Source organism: Mus caroli, chromosome 11, assembly GCF_900094665.2.
Source record: "Mus caroli chromosome 11, CAROLI_EIJ_v1.1, whole genome shotgun sequence".
Lineage (NCBI taxonomy): Eukaryota > Metazoa > Chordata > Mammalia > Rodentia > Muridae > Mus > Mus caroli.
The window spans coordinates 73,333,338-73,347,384 of NC_034580.1; the positions used below are offsets into that span (position 1 = coordinate 73,333,338).

General features: G+C 52.0%; 1 protein-coding gene and 1 long non-coding RNA gene across 2 annotated transcripts in view; one reads left to right on the forward strand and one right to left on the reverse strand.

Moving 5' to 3' along the window:
* Positions 1-3,280: 3,280 nt before the first annotated feature.
* Positions 3,281-8,661, forward strand: LOC115032523. Its single transcript, XR_003838179.1, has 4 exons — positions 3,281-4,675; positions 4,866-4,944; positions 7,531-8,341; positions 8,578-8,661. It is a non-coding gene; the product is annotated as an uncharacterized LOC115032523 (long non-coding RNA).
* The window catches only part of Slc13a2 (solute carrier family 13 member 2), a 25,721-nt gene continuing 16,875 nt past the window's right edge, over positions 5,202-14,047 (reverse strand). The window contains exons 3-12 of the mRNA XM_021177767.1: positions 13,157-13,293; positions 12,864-13,063; positions 11,845-12,016; positions 11,603-11,725; positions 8,618-8,836; positions 8,350-8,438; positions 7,957-8,078; positions 6,904-7,065; positions 6,163-6,300; positions 5,202-5,746 (exon numbers count right to left, since the gene is read on the reverse strand). Coding sequence (XP_021033426.1) covers positions 5,579-5,746; positions 6,163-6,300; positions 6,904-7,065; positions 7,957-8,078; positions 8,350-8,438; positions 8,618-8,836; positions 11,603-11,725; positions 11,845-12,016; positions 12,864-13,063; positions 13,157-13,293 — 1,530 coding nt within the window. The 3' untranslated portion in view covers positions 5,202-5,578. The remainder of the gene's footprint in view (positions 5,747-6,162; positions 6,301-6,903; positions 7,066-7,956; positions 8,079-8,349; positions 8,439-8,617; positions 8,837-11,602; positions 11,726-11,844; positions 12,017-12,863; positions 13,064-13,156; positions 13,294-14,047) is intronic.

The window sequence follows — 14,047 nt, forward strand, 5'->3', positions numbered from 1 at the left end:
ACTTTGTAGACCAGGCTGGCCTCGAACTCAGAAATCTGCCTGCCTCTGCCTCCCGAGTGCTGGGATTAAAGGCGTGCGCCACCACGCCCGGCTCTTTCTTTCTTTCAAGACTTTAAAAGTACACACTCACATTTGTATGATACAAATTTTGTGTCATACTCTGGTTTCTCTTCAGATCGTATCATATTTGTATATATACATTTGTATGTGTGCATGCCTGTGTGTGCCTTAGTGTCTATATTAAGGTCAGAGGATAACTTGTGGGAGTCAGTTCTCCCCTTCTACTATCTGGGTCCTAGGTAAGACGTAGGTTTTCAGGTCTGATAACAAGCTCCTTAACCGGCTGAGCCTTTTCTCTGGACCTGATTCTGCTTCTTTCAGTTATTTTTTTTGTCTAGACTAAAGTCTTTGTTAAAGACAAGGCATCCATATGCAGTCTAGATTGGGCTGGGGATCACTATATACTCCAGACTGCCTTCAAACCTACAATCTCCTGTCTCAGCTTCCCAAGAGCTGGGATGTACAGGTGCGCATCACCACTCCTTCCAATAGTCTTCTGTTGGACGTGCCAAGCCCCTTCCTCTTGATCGCAGTCTCTGCCTCTGCTTCCTCTGTCCATCCGATGGCCCCTTCGTCACTGTAGCCTGGGAGACGGAGCAGGAGTTGGGAATGCAAGCAGAGTTTGAATCTAGAGGCTGAGTGAGATCTTCCTCTTGATAACAGACAGGACTGTTAACTCCTCTCACCAAACCAGGCCCTCGGTGTTCTCTCCTAGGTCCAGAGCCCCATTCTAAAACTCACCTGGATTCTAGCATCTGCAGTGTTGACTCAGAAAGCACTCCTACCCTCCTGCAGACAGAGCTGTGCTGGCGTTGGTCCCGCTGGCCACAGCTACTGTTTGAACAGGCCTGGGAAGCTGAGGAGTTAGAACTGTGACCTGCCTGCCAAAGCTCTGCCCTTTGCTGGCCAGGTGTGGGAACCCTTGCAACAGGGTCTGCCAGATTCCGGGCTAGAGAAAGACTATGGAGACCCAGGCAGGAGGAGCAGTTTCCATGCTTGGAGTCCCTCACCTTAAATCAGAATGCACCATCTTCGGTCAAGTTATACATGTGTGTGGGAGGGGCTGGGGCCAGGTAAGGTGTATGCTTGTGTTTGTGTGGGTGTGTTTTGAGCGTGTGAATGGAGGCCAGAGGTCAGCGTATGATGTCTTCCTCACTCTTTCCTCTCCTCATTTTTGGAGACAGTTTCTTGCTGAATCTAAAGCTGACTTAACTGTAGTGATTGGCTGGGAAGGCCTACCTGTGCCCAGGTTCAGGCTGCAAGATGCTGCATGTGGGCTTTTATGTAGATTGGGAGGCTCCAACCCAGGTCCTTATGTTTGTGTGATAAGCACTTTACTGACTGATCCTTCTTTCCACCCTTGGTCCCTGAAACTGGCTGGTTTTGTGGGTCAACTTGATACAAGCTAGAGTTATCACAGAGAAAGGGGCCTCCCTGGAGGAAATAATGCCTCCATGAGATCCAGCTGTAAGGAATTTTTTCAATTAGTGATGGGGGTGGGGGGGAGCGGAGGGGGGGAAGGGCCCAGGCCATTGTGGGTAGTGCCATCCCTGGGCTGGAAGTCCTGAGTTCTATAATAAACCAAGCTGAGCAAGCCAGAGGAAGCAATCCAGTAAGCAGCATCCCTCTATGGCCTCTGCATCAGCTCCTGCCACCAAGTTCCTGCCCTGTGTGAGTCCCTGTCCTGACTTCCTTTGGTGATGAACAGCAATGTGAAGTGTGAGCTGAATAAAACCCTTTCCTCCCCAACCAACTTCTTGGTCATGATGTTTTGAGCAGGAATAGAAACTCTAAGATAGTCCCCTCCCCTCTCTCTCTTTCAGTTTAGACAGGTGTTACTTTGTAGCCCCGGTTGGCTGGGCAACTGTGTAGACCAAACCCCAAACCTTGAATTTGCAGCAATTCCTCTATATTTCCCAGGATTACAGGCACAATTCGCCATGCCTGATATGTCTGTCCAACTCTGCTCCTGTAGGCTGGGCTCTGCTTTTCAAAGTGAGTTCCTAAGACTGAGCCTGCCTTTGCAGACACTCTTGTCTGCAGAGGAGTCCTGGGGTGGGGCTCCTCAGCACACTGCCCTCTACAGTCTACCCCAGCATAAAATGCTGAGGGCTAGGCCTCACCACAGAGGCTGGCTGCAGGGACCTCGAGGGTTCTGGTCATAGGTTGAGCATCCTGGGGGGTAGTGGCTCCTTGGCTAGGTGATAGAACAACTGGAACAGAGCCTCAGGGGAGCTGGCCAGGGAGGTCCGCCCCTGTTCTGGTTGGCTGACCCTTGGGAAGTGTAGGGAGTTTCCAAGCTTGGTGGGGAGGGTCTGTGGGGGCTAGGGGGCGGGGAGGAACTGGGTGGAGTCCTCAGGTCTTAGATGGGTGCTGAACTCAAGTCCTCATCCCTCCCCACCAGGATCAGAGGAGGTGAGACATGTCTCTAAGAACAGTGAGATTTTCTGCTGCAGAATGCCAAGGTACTCTCTCCCTCCTCAGGCTTACCCAAGGCTATGGCAGGGTGTGGCACTACTATGTGTGCTGGCCAGAGCTGTGTGAGCCTCTGCACACTTGTAAGGACTCCTGGGTCTGAGCACGCTGTACAGATGCACGTGATGGTGGCTTTCTGTGACTGTGGGTGTGAAGGGGCTGTGCACACAGGAATGTGGGTGAGTGCGATCCAGGGCTCTGTGAACAGGGCTCACCACCCTTTAGGGGTCCCCCACCCTCAAGGGGCCACAGTCCTGCCTTCCCCCCCACCTTGTTCCTTTGCAACACATCTGTGGTTGTGGTGGAGGCTGGCTCCTTCTAAGCCTCCTGCTTATAGCCAGCTGAGGCTGCAGGCTACCCCTTCAGCAGCTGCCCTGCTGGAGGACCTGACTCTCTCCATCCTCTACCAGCCCTTCCCTTCCTCGGAGACTGGGAGACAGAAATCCCCCCGCAGGAGGTCTAATCTGAGGGGCTGACCTTGAACCCTGGGGTGCTTCAGGTGACAATGGGGTGACCTGGCTTTGTTCTATCTACCTAATAAGCTCTTTTCTGTCTTGCAGGTGTCTTGGACAAGTTTGGGAGCCTCTGTGGTCTGGCTGCCCATGTAGACTGTTGCTAGTTGGTGGGGGTGGGCATGGGGGTGGGGAGGGAGTAGACAACAGAGACTTTCTCCACCCAGGGTCTCAGGGCACAGGAATGGGGAAATATTTAAACTTGGCTCAGAAATGTGGGCCTATTTGCTGAGACTAAAGTCAGGTTAGGCCAAGGCACTACTTCATGGTCACAAAGCATGGCCCATAGGCCAACTGAGGACCTGATGACCTCCAGGGGAAAAAGGAACTTGTGTGCTTCTGGTACACTCATTGTTCTATAGGACATTCTCTGTACAAGGGACACAGCTCCATCTGGTAGACTGTGGTGAAGTGTTCCAGTCTGTTGGTTCTCCACAGCACTGGGGAGTTCATGTCTTGAGTTCTTGAGTTCCTACCAGGAGACACCCAAAACCTCTTGCTTCCCTGCCCCTGAAGGCAGTAGTGCTGGGGCTTGCATGCCTGCAGGGTGGTCCAGCATCCTGGGCTATCAGGCCTGACCTACCTGCTGCAGGCTGGAGTGGTTAGGCTGTTGTTATGGCCCTGACCCAGGCTGACAGGCCCTTCCCTCAAAGGCCAGCCAGGTCCTTGTGCTTTATTACCAGGCTAATGATGGTGATTAGGCCAACAAGGGCTGCCTGCAGCCTGGCCCTCTTCAACCCATCTTGCTGAGGAGGGCAGTGCTGAGCAATTGGGGGAGACAACACCTGTATGGCCCAACTATGGCCCTAATCTGGTTGCTGTCCACCTGCCCTAAAAAGAAAGGGCAGAGTCAGTAAGACTGCCAGCTGCAGGACAGGCAGTGTGACCTCAGTCTGCACCTGCCCCTCTGAGCAGGGATAACAAGGTACAGAGTTGAGTGAATACCAGCTGGATTTGGTGTCACTCAAGAGGCTGAGACAGGAGGATTATCGTGAGCTCAAAGCCAACCTAGTCTACATAGTGAGTTCCAGGCTAACCTCAGCTACCTTGCAGAAACCATTTCTCAAAAACTCAAATAAATGAGCAGGTAGTTTCTTATGTCCTGTGAAGCCTTCCTCAGTGCTGGGCTTCAGGTAACCATAGTAGCAGATTCTTCCTGTTGCCCTCTGGGAATCCACTGAATTATGGGGGACTATCCCTCCAGGCTTTGGGGGGGGGACTTTTGTGGTTTATGGCTGGCTGGCTGTACTTCATGTGTAAGGAATGCCAGGGGGGGGGCAGTGTGGGGGCAGAGCCACTCTCCTGACACACCTCACCCCCCCTGGATGCCTGGCATGTCCTGTCAGGATCCATGTCCCCTGGAGACAGCCATGTTCTTCCCAGATGCTCTCTTCTGGGATACCCAGCTCTGTAAGGATGCTGAATCCCAGCTGGGAGACAAGAATGAAGTATTTTCTGTCTTCATAGATAGGTACTCCTTTTCATTTGAACACAAAGCTGAGATATATTCCCTTTCCCCCTCTGCTGCAGAACAGAGCTGGGTCAGACTCTAGGAAACTCTTCAGATGAATCCCAGGTTTACACGGCACTATCCACACTGAGAGAATCAGGACTTCAGCCAAGGAGAGGTATTGATGCTCAAATGGATGGTGTCGTCGTCTCACCACGCCCCCTTTGCCAGATATATGCGTATCTGGGGGTCTATGAGAGAGTGGGGTGGGATGGGTAAGTGGGGAGATTGCTATATATCGTCCGGCTCTGGACTCTGAAGGCCATGACAGGTTTGAGCCTTTTCTTATGTGTCTAACCCTCATCCAGCTTCCTGCGGGCTGCCATTTTGAATGAGGGTCCATCTTTCTGAGCACCTGGCATGGGTCAGCCTGTCTCCTCTGATCTGGTGAGACCGGTTTTTCCAGCTGGAGGAAGGGTCGGTGAGGAATTGGCAGGGGCAGAGGGTTTTATGTAAATGTCCAGGGAGTGCTCTGGGAACGGGGAGGCCGGTTTTCCCAAAGGCACGCAGGGACTGGCAGCTCCCAATTAGCCGCTGGTGAAGTCACTGCAACATTGCTGGGTGGCTGCGCCCACTCCAAACGGTCTGGCAGGGGTGCGCGACCTCTGCTTGCAGGCCCTGAACACCGGGAAACACACCCGGACTCTACTGAAAAAGCCTTTAATGAACCTTGGAGTTCCTGCTCCCAGGGGCCTCCAGCCCAGAGTTTCAATAAATACAGGGCAAAGAGATCTGGAGGCCTAGCTGGGAGTCAGAGGGCGGGCGCTGTTGCCATGCATACAACTACTGAGGATCCCTCAGGCCACACCACACGCAAGCGTCCACGCACACCACACGGAGACACGAGCATCTTCCTCTTCACCGGAGAGCACACATAGGCAAACACACGAATACACGATTGCGCATGCGCTAGCCGATTCTGCACCTCTGTCCCGGGACTTGGAGTTTGGAGCGCCCTCTCCTGGCTCCGAGGAGTGGCACCGGCGGCTTTTCTCCTAGCAGAGCTAGGTTGTACCATAGTCTAGTGGCCTGGTACAGTGGAATTAGGCGGGCTGAGAAGGCACTGGCTTGTGTTGGAGTAGGCCCAGGTGGGAAATGTGTCCAGCTTGAAGATGGGGATACTCCAGCTGTTTATGGATAATGTAATAGTCAGCACTCCGATGATATTGAGCAGGAATCCCGCACGGGCCTAGGATGAGGCAAGCCAATGTGAATCAGAGACACATTCCTCAATTGTCAGGGCTACTCAGAACCCCTCCCATCAGCAAAGCCCTCCTTGGGAAGTCCTGCCTTCAGTCTAACCTGCAGTTTTAGGCAATGTCTTTGTCTCTTATTTGACTGATCCTAACAGGGAAAGTGGGGGTTCCTTATACATTCCTGGGGTTCTGGGCCTTGTTTTCTCTTAGGTCATTTCATTAAGTGGGGATGCTGCTCCCCCCACCTTCCAAATGTTCCCCTCCCCTTATTTGTGGCTTGGTACTGTAGAACATAAAGATGTCAGAGCTGCCCCCCACCCCCACGCACCAGGGCCAGCTCTTTTCTGGGAACCTCAGTGACCCTCAGGCAGGTGGAAGGCCGAGACGTTCCGACTTCCCCGCCACTCACCATATCAGACACTTTGAGGCCTCCAAAGGAGAAGACAATGGCGTTGGGTGGAGTGGCCACAGGTAACATGAAAGCCAGGGAGGCCGCCAGGGTGCAGGGGAGCATGACATAGAGGGGGTGAAGGCAGATGGCCTGTGCCTGGAGAGTGACAGTGGACATAACTGATCCCAATTCAGGCTCAGTGGGAAGGCTAGACCCCAGTTCTTCTGCCTCTCCCTTTTGGGGGCCTGCCCCACCCCTTTTCTCTCTTGTCATGAACCCAGTCCCTGGGCAGAGTGCTCTGGGTGACCTGGAGAGGGCCCCTTGACCTCTCAGAAGAGATGACTGTGCTGCCCTGCCCTGTGGGGTGCAGTGATGGGAGGGGCTCATAAAACTGATCTCAAAGGGGCTCAGGAGGTGTCATCAAAGGCTGTGGGAACACGCCTGAGGAGGAAGGGGCTGGGGACGCTCCAGGGAGCAATTTCACCCCCATCACTTCTGGAATGACCAGAACAGGGGATTGGGTGGGGAGGTGGGTGAGGCCTCCAGTCAGCCCCACTGGGATACTCAAAGAGTGATGTCACCTGAAACAGGTGACTCAGGGGCCAGAAAGCCTTAGGACCTAAGAGTTCAACATCCGGAGTAAAGGGGGGACACTTAGGAGGTTCTCTTCATGGAGAGGTTTAGACCAGCCACTGTGACCAGTGGGGGACAGAGAGAAAACAGAAGGGCTGCCGGGGGGAAGCTTCAGTGTCAGCTCACCATGGAGGCCAGGATGGGCAGAAATAGTGTAGTGGTGGCCACGTTGCTGGTGCACTCAGTGAAGATGGCCACCAATAGAGAGAGGATGAGCACGGTGGCTGATGGCGGTATGTACTGCAGCGGGGTCAGTTTGTCTCCCAGCCACTTAGACAAACCTGATTCCTGAAGCCAGAAGGAAGTGATATATATGAGACAGAACTGTCTGGGGTCCTCAGGTTCTCAGCTGGAACTCTGGGAAACCCTATCCCTACCCACATCTCTGTGGCCTTTAAGTCAAACAGCTGTGAAGGAAGTTGGTACCCAGCTGGAACCAAGGGAACTCCCTCCTGCTCCTTGAGACCAGTGGGATGAGAAGGGGGAGGTCCTACTGGGCAACCTGGCTATTTGTGGGTGTAATCACCTTACTTTCTTGACTCCTTGGAGTCCCCGGATCACCTGAGTCCTCTCCCTGCTGAGTATTAGGGCTTAGGGGGCCGTGCTCCTGACAGGGAGGGGGAGCAGGGCCGTGAAGAGGCTGGGAAGAGGCTATCGGGAAAATGGGCAAATCCCAGGGTAGGAAGAGCTCCTGGTCTGGCCCTGCCCATTGTCATGCCGGGCTGTGGGACCTGCTGCTAATGCTGTTTCCAGGCACTGTGTTCCTGTCTCCTCCACACCAAACAAAGTGCCTGGCCCAGACTGTCGATACACCAAGCACAGACCCAGGAATCTCCTATATCAACTCTTGGCTCAGCTCTGCTAGGACCTGGAGGTCCGGGGCTACAGTATCTGGAATTTCAGCTCTTTTTTTGGATGGAAAGTCAAGAGAAAGATGCTTCGGTCCCTGGAAGACTGTTATCTGGCGTCCTCTGGAGGCTTCCTCTGGAACTGCATCAAACTGACGCTAGCTTTGGTGCTTAGGCTCATTGCACTGACTTCAGGAGTACGTGGGTAGCGTGGGGGTGAGGCTCATTGCTGAGAGGACTACTCTCCTTTGAGCTTCAAGAACCCATCTCAGGAAAGGTGCTTAAGCCTAGGGTGGGACTATCCCAGGATCTCCCTCAGACAGGCTCTCACCTCACTGCCTTTGGCCAGGGCAAAGCCCCCACCCAGCAAGATCAGGATATTCCAGGGCATCTTATCGTTCACTGTCTTCCAGGTGAGGATGGCAGGAGGAGCCTTCAGCTTCCCTGGTTTTTCTACTCCCCAAGCAGACAAGGATGATCACCAAAAGTCAATAGGCCTCCCCTCCCCTCCTTCCTAAGTGGGTTCCTATCAGAGCTTAAGGCAGGTAGAAGGGAGCCCTCAGTCTCCCATCTCTGTAGGATTCCAAGTCTGTCCTTGAGTCCCTGTGTCTTTGGCAGGTCACCCAAAGGAGCTTTGCTGGCTCCTGCCAAATGTGGTCAAAGGCTATATACCTGCAGACAGGGGCTGCCGGAGACCCTTCCCAGCCCCAGGCCAGGTGCTTACTTGGGTCCTGGGTTAGTCCTGGAATCTTGGAGGGTATGATGAACATAATCAGGCTGATAAGGATGGCCACTGTCCCATCTGATGCCATGCTGTGGAAAGGGTGGGAAGGAAAGCTGAGTAGGGGACAGAGGAGGGTCCCTCCCATCAGCCTGCCCCTGAGAGAGACACCCTGTCCCTTCCCTAACTCCCTTCCCACCTTCTTCCTTCCTTTTCCTGCTCTCCGTGCAGATCTTCAGGCCTCCCCCTCTCCTGCTTTGGAAGGTCTCACCTTTGCCCTTTTTCATTGGCGAAAGCTGTGTCACCCCAGCCTGGGAAGAAGCCCGGCTCTCTCGTGAACCAGAGCACCACTAGCAGGACAAACAGGAAAGTGACAGCCTTCTCTGCAAAACTCATGGGGCCCAGCAGCCTGTGCTGGGTCTTGATGACCTGGAAGGCAGCCTGCTTCCGTTCCTCTTCCCCTTCCCCAAAGCCAAAGTTCTTCCGGAAGCTGTGGGCAGAGGCAGGGACAGTGTATAAAGGATCTGCACCAGGCATGGGCAAGCCCTAATGTCCTGGCTCTAGAAAAGAGTCCAAGACCCAGAAGGGCATCATGGCCTGGCTCCCCCACTCCAGACAGAGTCTCATATAACCCAGGCTGACCTTGAATCCCAGGCATCCATTATCATGCACAGATTATGTAGGACCAAACCCAGGGTTTCTTGCATTCTGGGTAAGCTCTCCACTAAGCCGTTGTTTTGTTTTGTTTTGTTTTTAGCCTAAGCTGTTCTCCATCTTTTGATCCTCCTGCCTCAGATTCCTGAGTACCTGGGTTATAGGTGTGTACCACCATGCCTGGCTTGGGATTGTGGCTTTCCTTCCTCTCTTCCTCACCGGGACCCTTCCTCTGAAGAGTCTCTTGTGTCGAGCCCTTCCTGTCCAGGATGAGAAGGATGAGCGGTCCAGACCCCAAGTGACTTCAGGTCCTGATGCTGAGTCCTCTTTTCATCAGTACTCCAGGAACTCCTACCAGTCTCAGATGTACCTTCCTAGTCCTAGCCATTTAGAAGGCTTTGGCTGCCTCCTCATGCTGTTTCTTAACATTGGCATTTAACTTTACACTTGAGTAAATCTTATCTCTTGCTGGTCTGTGAGTTTCTTGGGGTTAAAGAGCATGTTTCACACATCTGTGACTCATAGTATCCAACAGCCTGCTGATTTCATCAGCTACTCCCTTGCCCTGTAGCAGCTTCCAACCCTAACCCAGCCTCCTGTACCTTCCCAAGTGATTTGTTCAAAGTACAGCTAAACAGCTTGCTATGGCTCTTCTCTGCTTAAAAAGGATGGATGAATAACCACGATTCACACCCCAGTAACACTCAGACCACCATTCCAATCTATGTGCCCAGGAGACATCAATAATAGATTACAGACTCCAGTTCAAGTGAGCCTTAGCAGGGCACATGACTACTTTACTCCGTTTTAGGTTTGTAAGATAGAGTCTTGTTATGTAACTGAGATTGGCCTTGAACTTGTGATCCTCCTGCCTCAGCTCCCCAGGTATAGAGATGACAGGTATGTACCGCCACATCTGGCTACATAGATCTCAACATAGATCTCCAAACTTTAATAAGGAGTAACTCGGGGTTGAAATTTACCTCCTCATCCTGGCCTCAAGGACAAGGGACTCTATGTGACACACAAAGTTCCCTGTGACTGTTCCCCAACGGCTTCTTTGTACTATAGCTCTCGAGAAGCAGGCTGCCAAGACACACCCAGGTCATTCTGGCCTCTATGCTCTGTGCCTGTCCTGCCTGGATGCCTACCTGCACTTCTGTACCTGGCTATCAGCCCTGCAAGACTGATACCATGTCCAGGAACATTCTGAAATGGCCACTTCCTGTGCTTGCTTTTCTCACAGCTCCCACCATATCATCATCACCCGTCAGATGAAGTACAGCAAGGATGGGGATTTGCCTAAGGTCTGGGAGTCCGAGTGTCTAGGGCATGCATGCATGCATAGGCAAGCAGAAGAATCACCTCAAACACTTCTCTAACAAACTGTGCTCCTTGAGGAATCCCCAACAGCTCATCCAAGGACCATGGAGCACTATGGGAAGGTGCCTGGCTGGGGTCTTCAGGGCTGGAGAGATGGTTTAGTTGGTAAGATACTTGCCATGTGAACATCCAGATCTGAATTCAGTCCCAGCACTCATATAAAAATGGCTGTAGGGATGCAGAGACTAAAGGACCCCTAGGGTTCACTGGCTAGCCAGAGCAATCCAGATGACTTCCAGATTTATTGAGAGACCTTGTCTCAGAAAATAAGGGGATCCCCCCCACACACATATGCAGCAGATATGCAGCTCTGTCTTCATGTGGGCTCTCTAACAGTTGGAGCAGGCTGTGTCTAAAGCCTGTCTATATGTTTCCCTAACTGGGCTGCCTTGTCTGGCCTCAGTGGAAGAGGATGTGCCTAGCCCTGCAGAGACTTGAGGTACCAGGATCAGGGGATACCCAGGGGGACATCCACCTTCTCAGAGGAGAAGAGGAGGGGGATGGGGAAGAGACTTGTGAGGAGGAGACGGGGAAAGGGGGCAGTGATTGGGATGTAAAGTGACTAAATAAAAAAATAATAAAATAAGGGGGAAAATGAGACTCAATGCACATACACACACTCACACATACACATACTCAACACACATACACACTCATAGACTCACACACATACACACTCACACACATACTCTTACACACACATACATACACTCCACACACACTCATACACACACATAACACACACACATGTACACACACTCACACAGTACTCTCACACACATATTCACACACATACTCACAGTCACACACACTCAACATAAATGCATACTCACATACATACTCATACACACAAACTACATACACACACATAATTTCAGACTCACACTTACACATACTCTCACACACACTCAACATGCACACATATTCACACACATATTCTCTCTCTCTCTCTTACACACACACACACACACACACACACACACACACACACAGAGGGCATGGTTTTCCATCCCAGAATTCACCATTCCATCAGACTCATCTTGCCTGTCTGCTAACAGGGGCAGTATTCTGCACCCAGTAATTCTCTCATGTGGGAGGCCAAGAACCTAAAGAGAGGGAAGGTTTCTTGCAGCATGGTCCCCCACCACGTTGGATGAAACAGAGGCTCCCAGGGGTATGGGCAGGAAACTGGGCTTCTCTTACCTAAGGCACCACTTACTTGACACCCAGGAAGAGGACCTGTAGCCATAGCCAAGCCAGTAGCAGCAAGATCACCATGGTGGGGAAGGCAAAACCAAACCACGAAGCAAAGTTCACCACGTTACTATTTTCGGGGAAGATCCTGATGAAGAAGACATGGGCTGTTGTGTAACAGTGATCCTAAAACTGCCTTTTCCCATTTGTCACTCAGTGAGAGCGCAAGTCCCCTTTTGCCATGCTGCCCCCACCACCGGCACTCACGAGTTGACCTGGCCTTGGAGCACCAGGTTGGGCGTGGTACCCGTCAGGGTGGCAATGCCCCCAATGCTGGCTGAGTAGCAGATGCAGAGACTCAGGCCCTGGCTGAAGCGTTGGTGCTCTTTGGTCTTCTGAGCTCTTGGCTCCGAAGAAGCAGATACAGCCTGACCGTTATCTGTGAACGAGGAAAAGCATGTGGGGACAGGGACAAGAGTAACTGCAGGAGTCCTGGCTTCGTCCTGAGGCCTCCAGGGACCGTGGGCAGAGGCTGTCTCCAGATTCCAGCATTCTCTGGAGCTGTGGCCTTCTCAGACACGTTCTGGTTCAACATGTCTTGGGAAACTGAAGCACAGAGATGTGAAGAGGGTTACCTAGACCAAGCAGGAGCAATAAAGCCCAGAACACTTCCCATGTCCCGGACTTTAGCTCGCTTCTCACCAAACTCTTGGATGGCTGGGAATGAAGGGTCCTAGCACAGGGTGCTTCGCTCTTTGGTGTTTACTATTGTTATCGTTGTTACATTACCAGGGCTCCACACATGCTGGGCAACTGCCCTACCATTTTTAGTCCCATGGATCTTGGCATTTAATATTTTTGAAACAAAATTATTATGGTGTTATTATTGTTGTTAGTAATAACAATAATAACAACTATTTATTATTATTATTATTATTGTTATTACACACATGCATGCATATGCACACACACACGCACGCGCACGCCTCAGTACACATATGGAAGTCAGAAGACAACTTGCAGGAGTCAGTTCCCTCTTTCTATCATGTGGATCCCAGGGATCGAACTCAGGTCTTCGGGCTTGCTGGCAGGCACCTTTACCTCCTGAAATATCTCATCAACCTCCACTGGCATTTTAAATCTAGGAAAGCCTCAAAAAGACCTGGACAGGTTGGCCACTCATCTCTCTCTCCCCCATGGGCTCCAAGATGGAATACTCTTGTAGTCATGTTAGATTTTTCCAAGCATGGAGGGGTTGAGGACAGGGTCTGTTTCATGTCTCTTACCAAGCTTGGTCTCCTCCTTCTGGGGACTTGCTTCCTGGAGCTCAAAGGAAGGGTTACTAGTGCCTTCCTCCACATCCTTTTGTGAGCCCTGCAGCTGCTCCAGGACTGCATACCCGATGGGCAGCATCATGGCTGTGGTGGCTGTGTTGCTGATCCACATGGAGAGGAAGGCTGTGACCAACATGAAGCCCAGAAGCAGCCTAGAACCAAACAGACAGACACACTGCCACTCCAGCTGTCTTCCAGACATAGGATGCCTGTTTGTTCCTCCCACCTGGCTAGCACGGACTCACAGGGCGGGCCGCACTCCTATGATAAGGAGCACTCCAAGGGCAATGCGCTTGTGCAGGTTCCAGTGCTCCACGGCGATGGCCACCATCAGACCCCCGACGAACAATATGTTGGTGTCCTTGAAGTACTCTAAGCAGACCTGGGGGAGAGCAGGGATGTGTCTGAGACTCTGGGGTCTCCTCCTGATACCACCGAGCTTGTGGGGAACAGTCGTGACATCGTTACAAATTGGCATTCCCTTGGGACCTCAGAACCAAATGGAAATGGCCTTTGGGCCACCGACCGTTGACAGGAGTCAAGTTGCCTGTTCCTCCTAAACTCACTCCCTTCTCCTCTCAAAGACTAGCCTGAGTCCAGTTGTGGTTCAAGCTGAGAACTGGGAGATAACTAATTCTCTGCTCTTTCGAGAACGTATGTGTCGTCCCTGGGCCAGTATCAACACCATTCCCTGAGACTGGTTACAAGCCAAATGTTCAGCGGAGCTTGGTAGCTCTGCTGAAGTCCCCGGAGCAGGGATGCTGTGAATTCTAGGCCAGCCTGGGCTACACAGAAAGAAGCTGTGTTAGAATGAAGGAGAAGGAAGAGGACTAAGAGAAGGAAGAAGGGAGGGAGGAGGAAGAGAGAGAAGGAGGAAGAAGAGGAAAGAGGAAGGGAAGAGAAAGAGGAAAATCCTTTAGATCTAGGTGAGCTCAGGCGCAGGCCCATCTCTCTGGTTTGCTTCTCAGTTCTGGTGTGATTCAAACTCAAGAGCCATTACATTAGAAGTATAGCTGGGGGGCCGGAGAGATGGTTCATCAGTTCAGAGCACTTTCTGCTCTTCCAGAGGGCCTGGGTTCAGTTCCCAGTGTCCCCGGATGGTTCACAACCATCTTTTTTTTTTTTTTTTTTTTTTT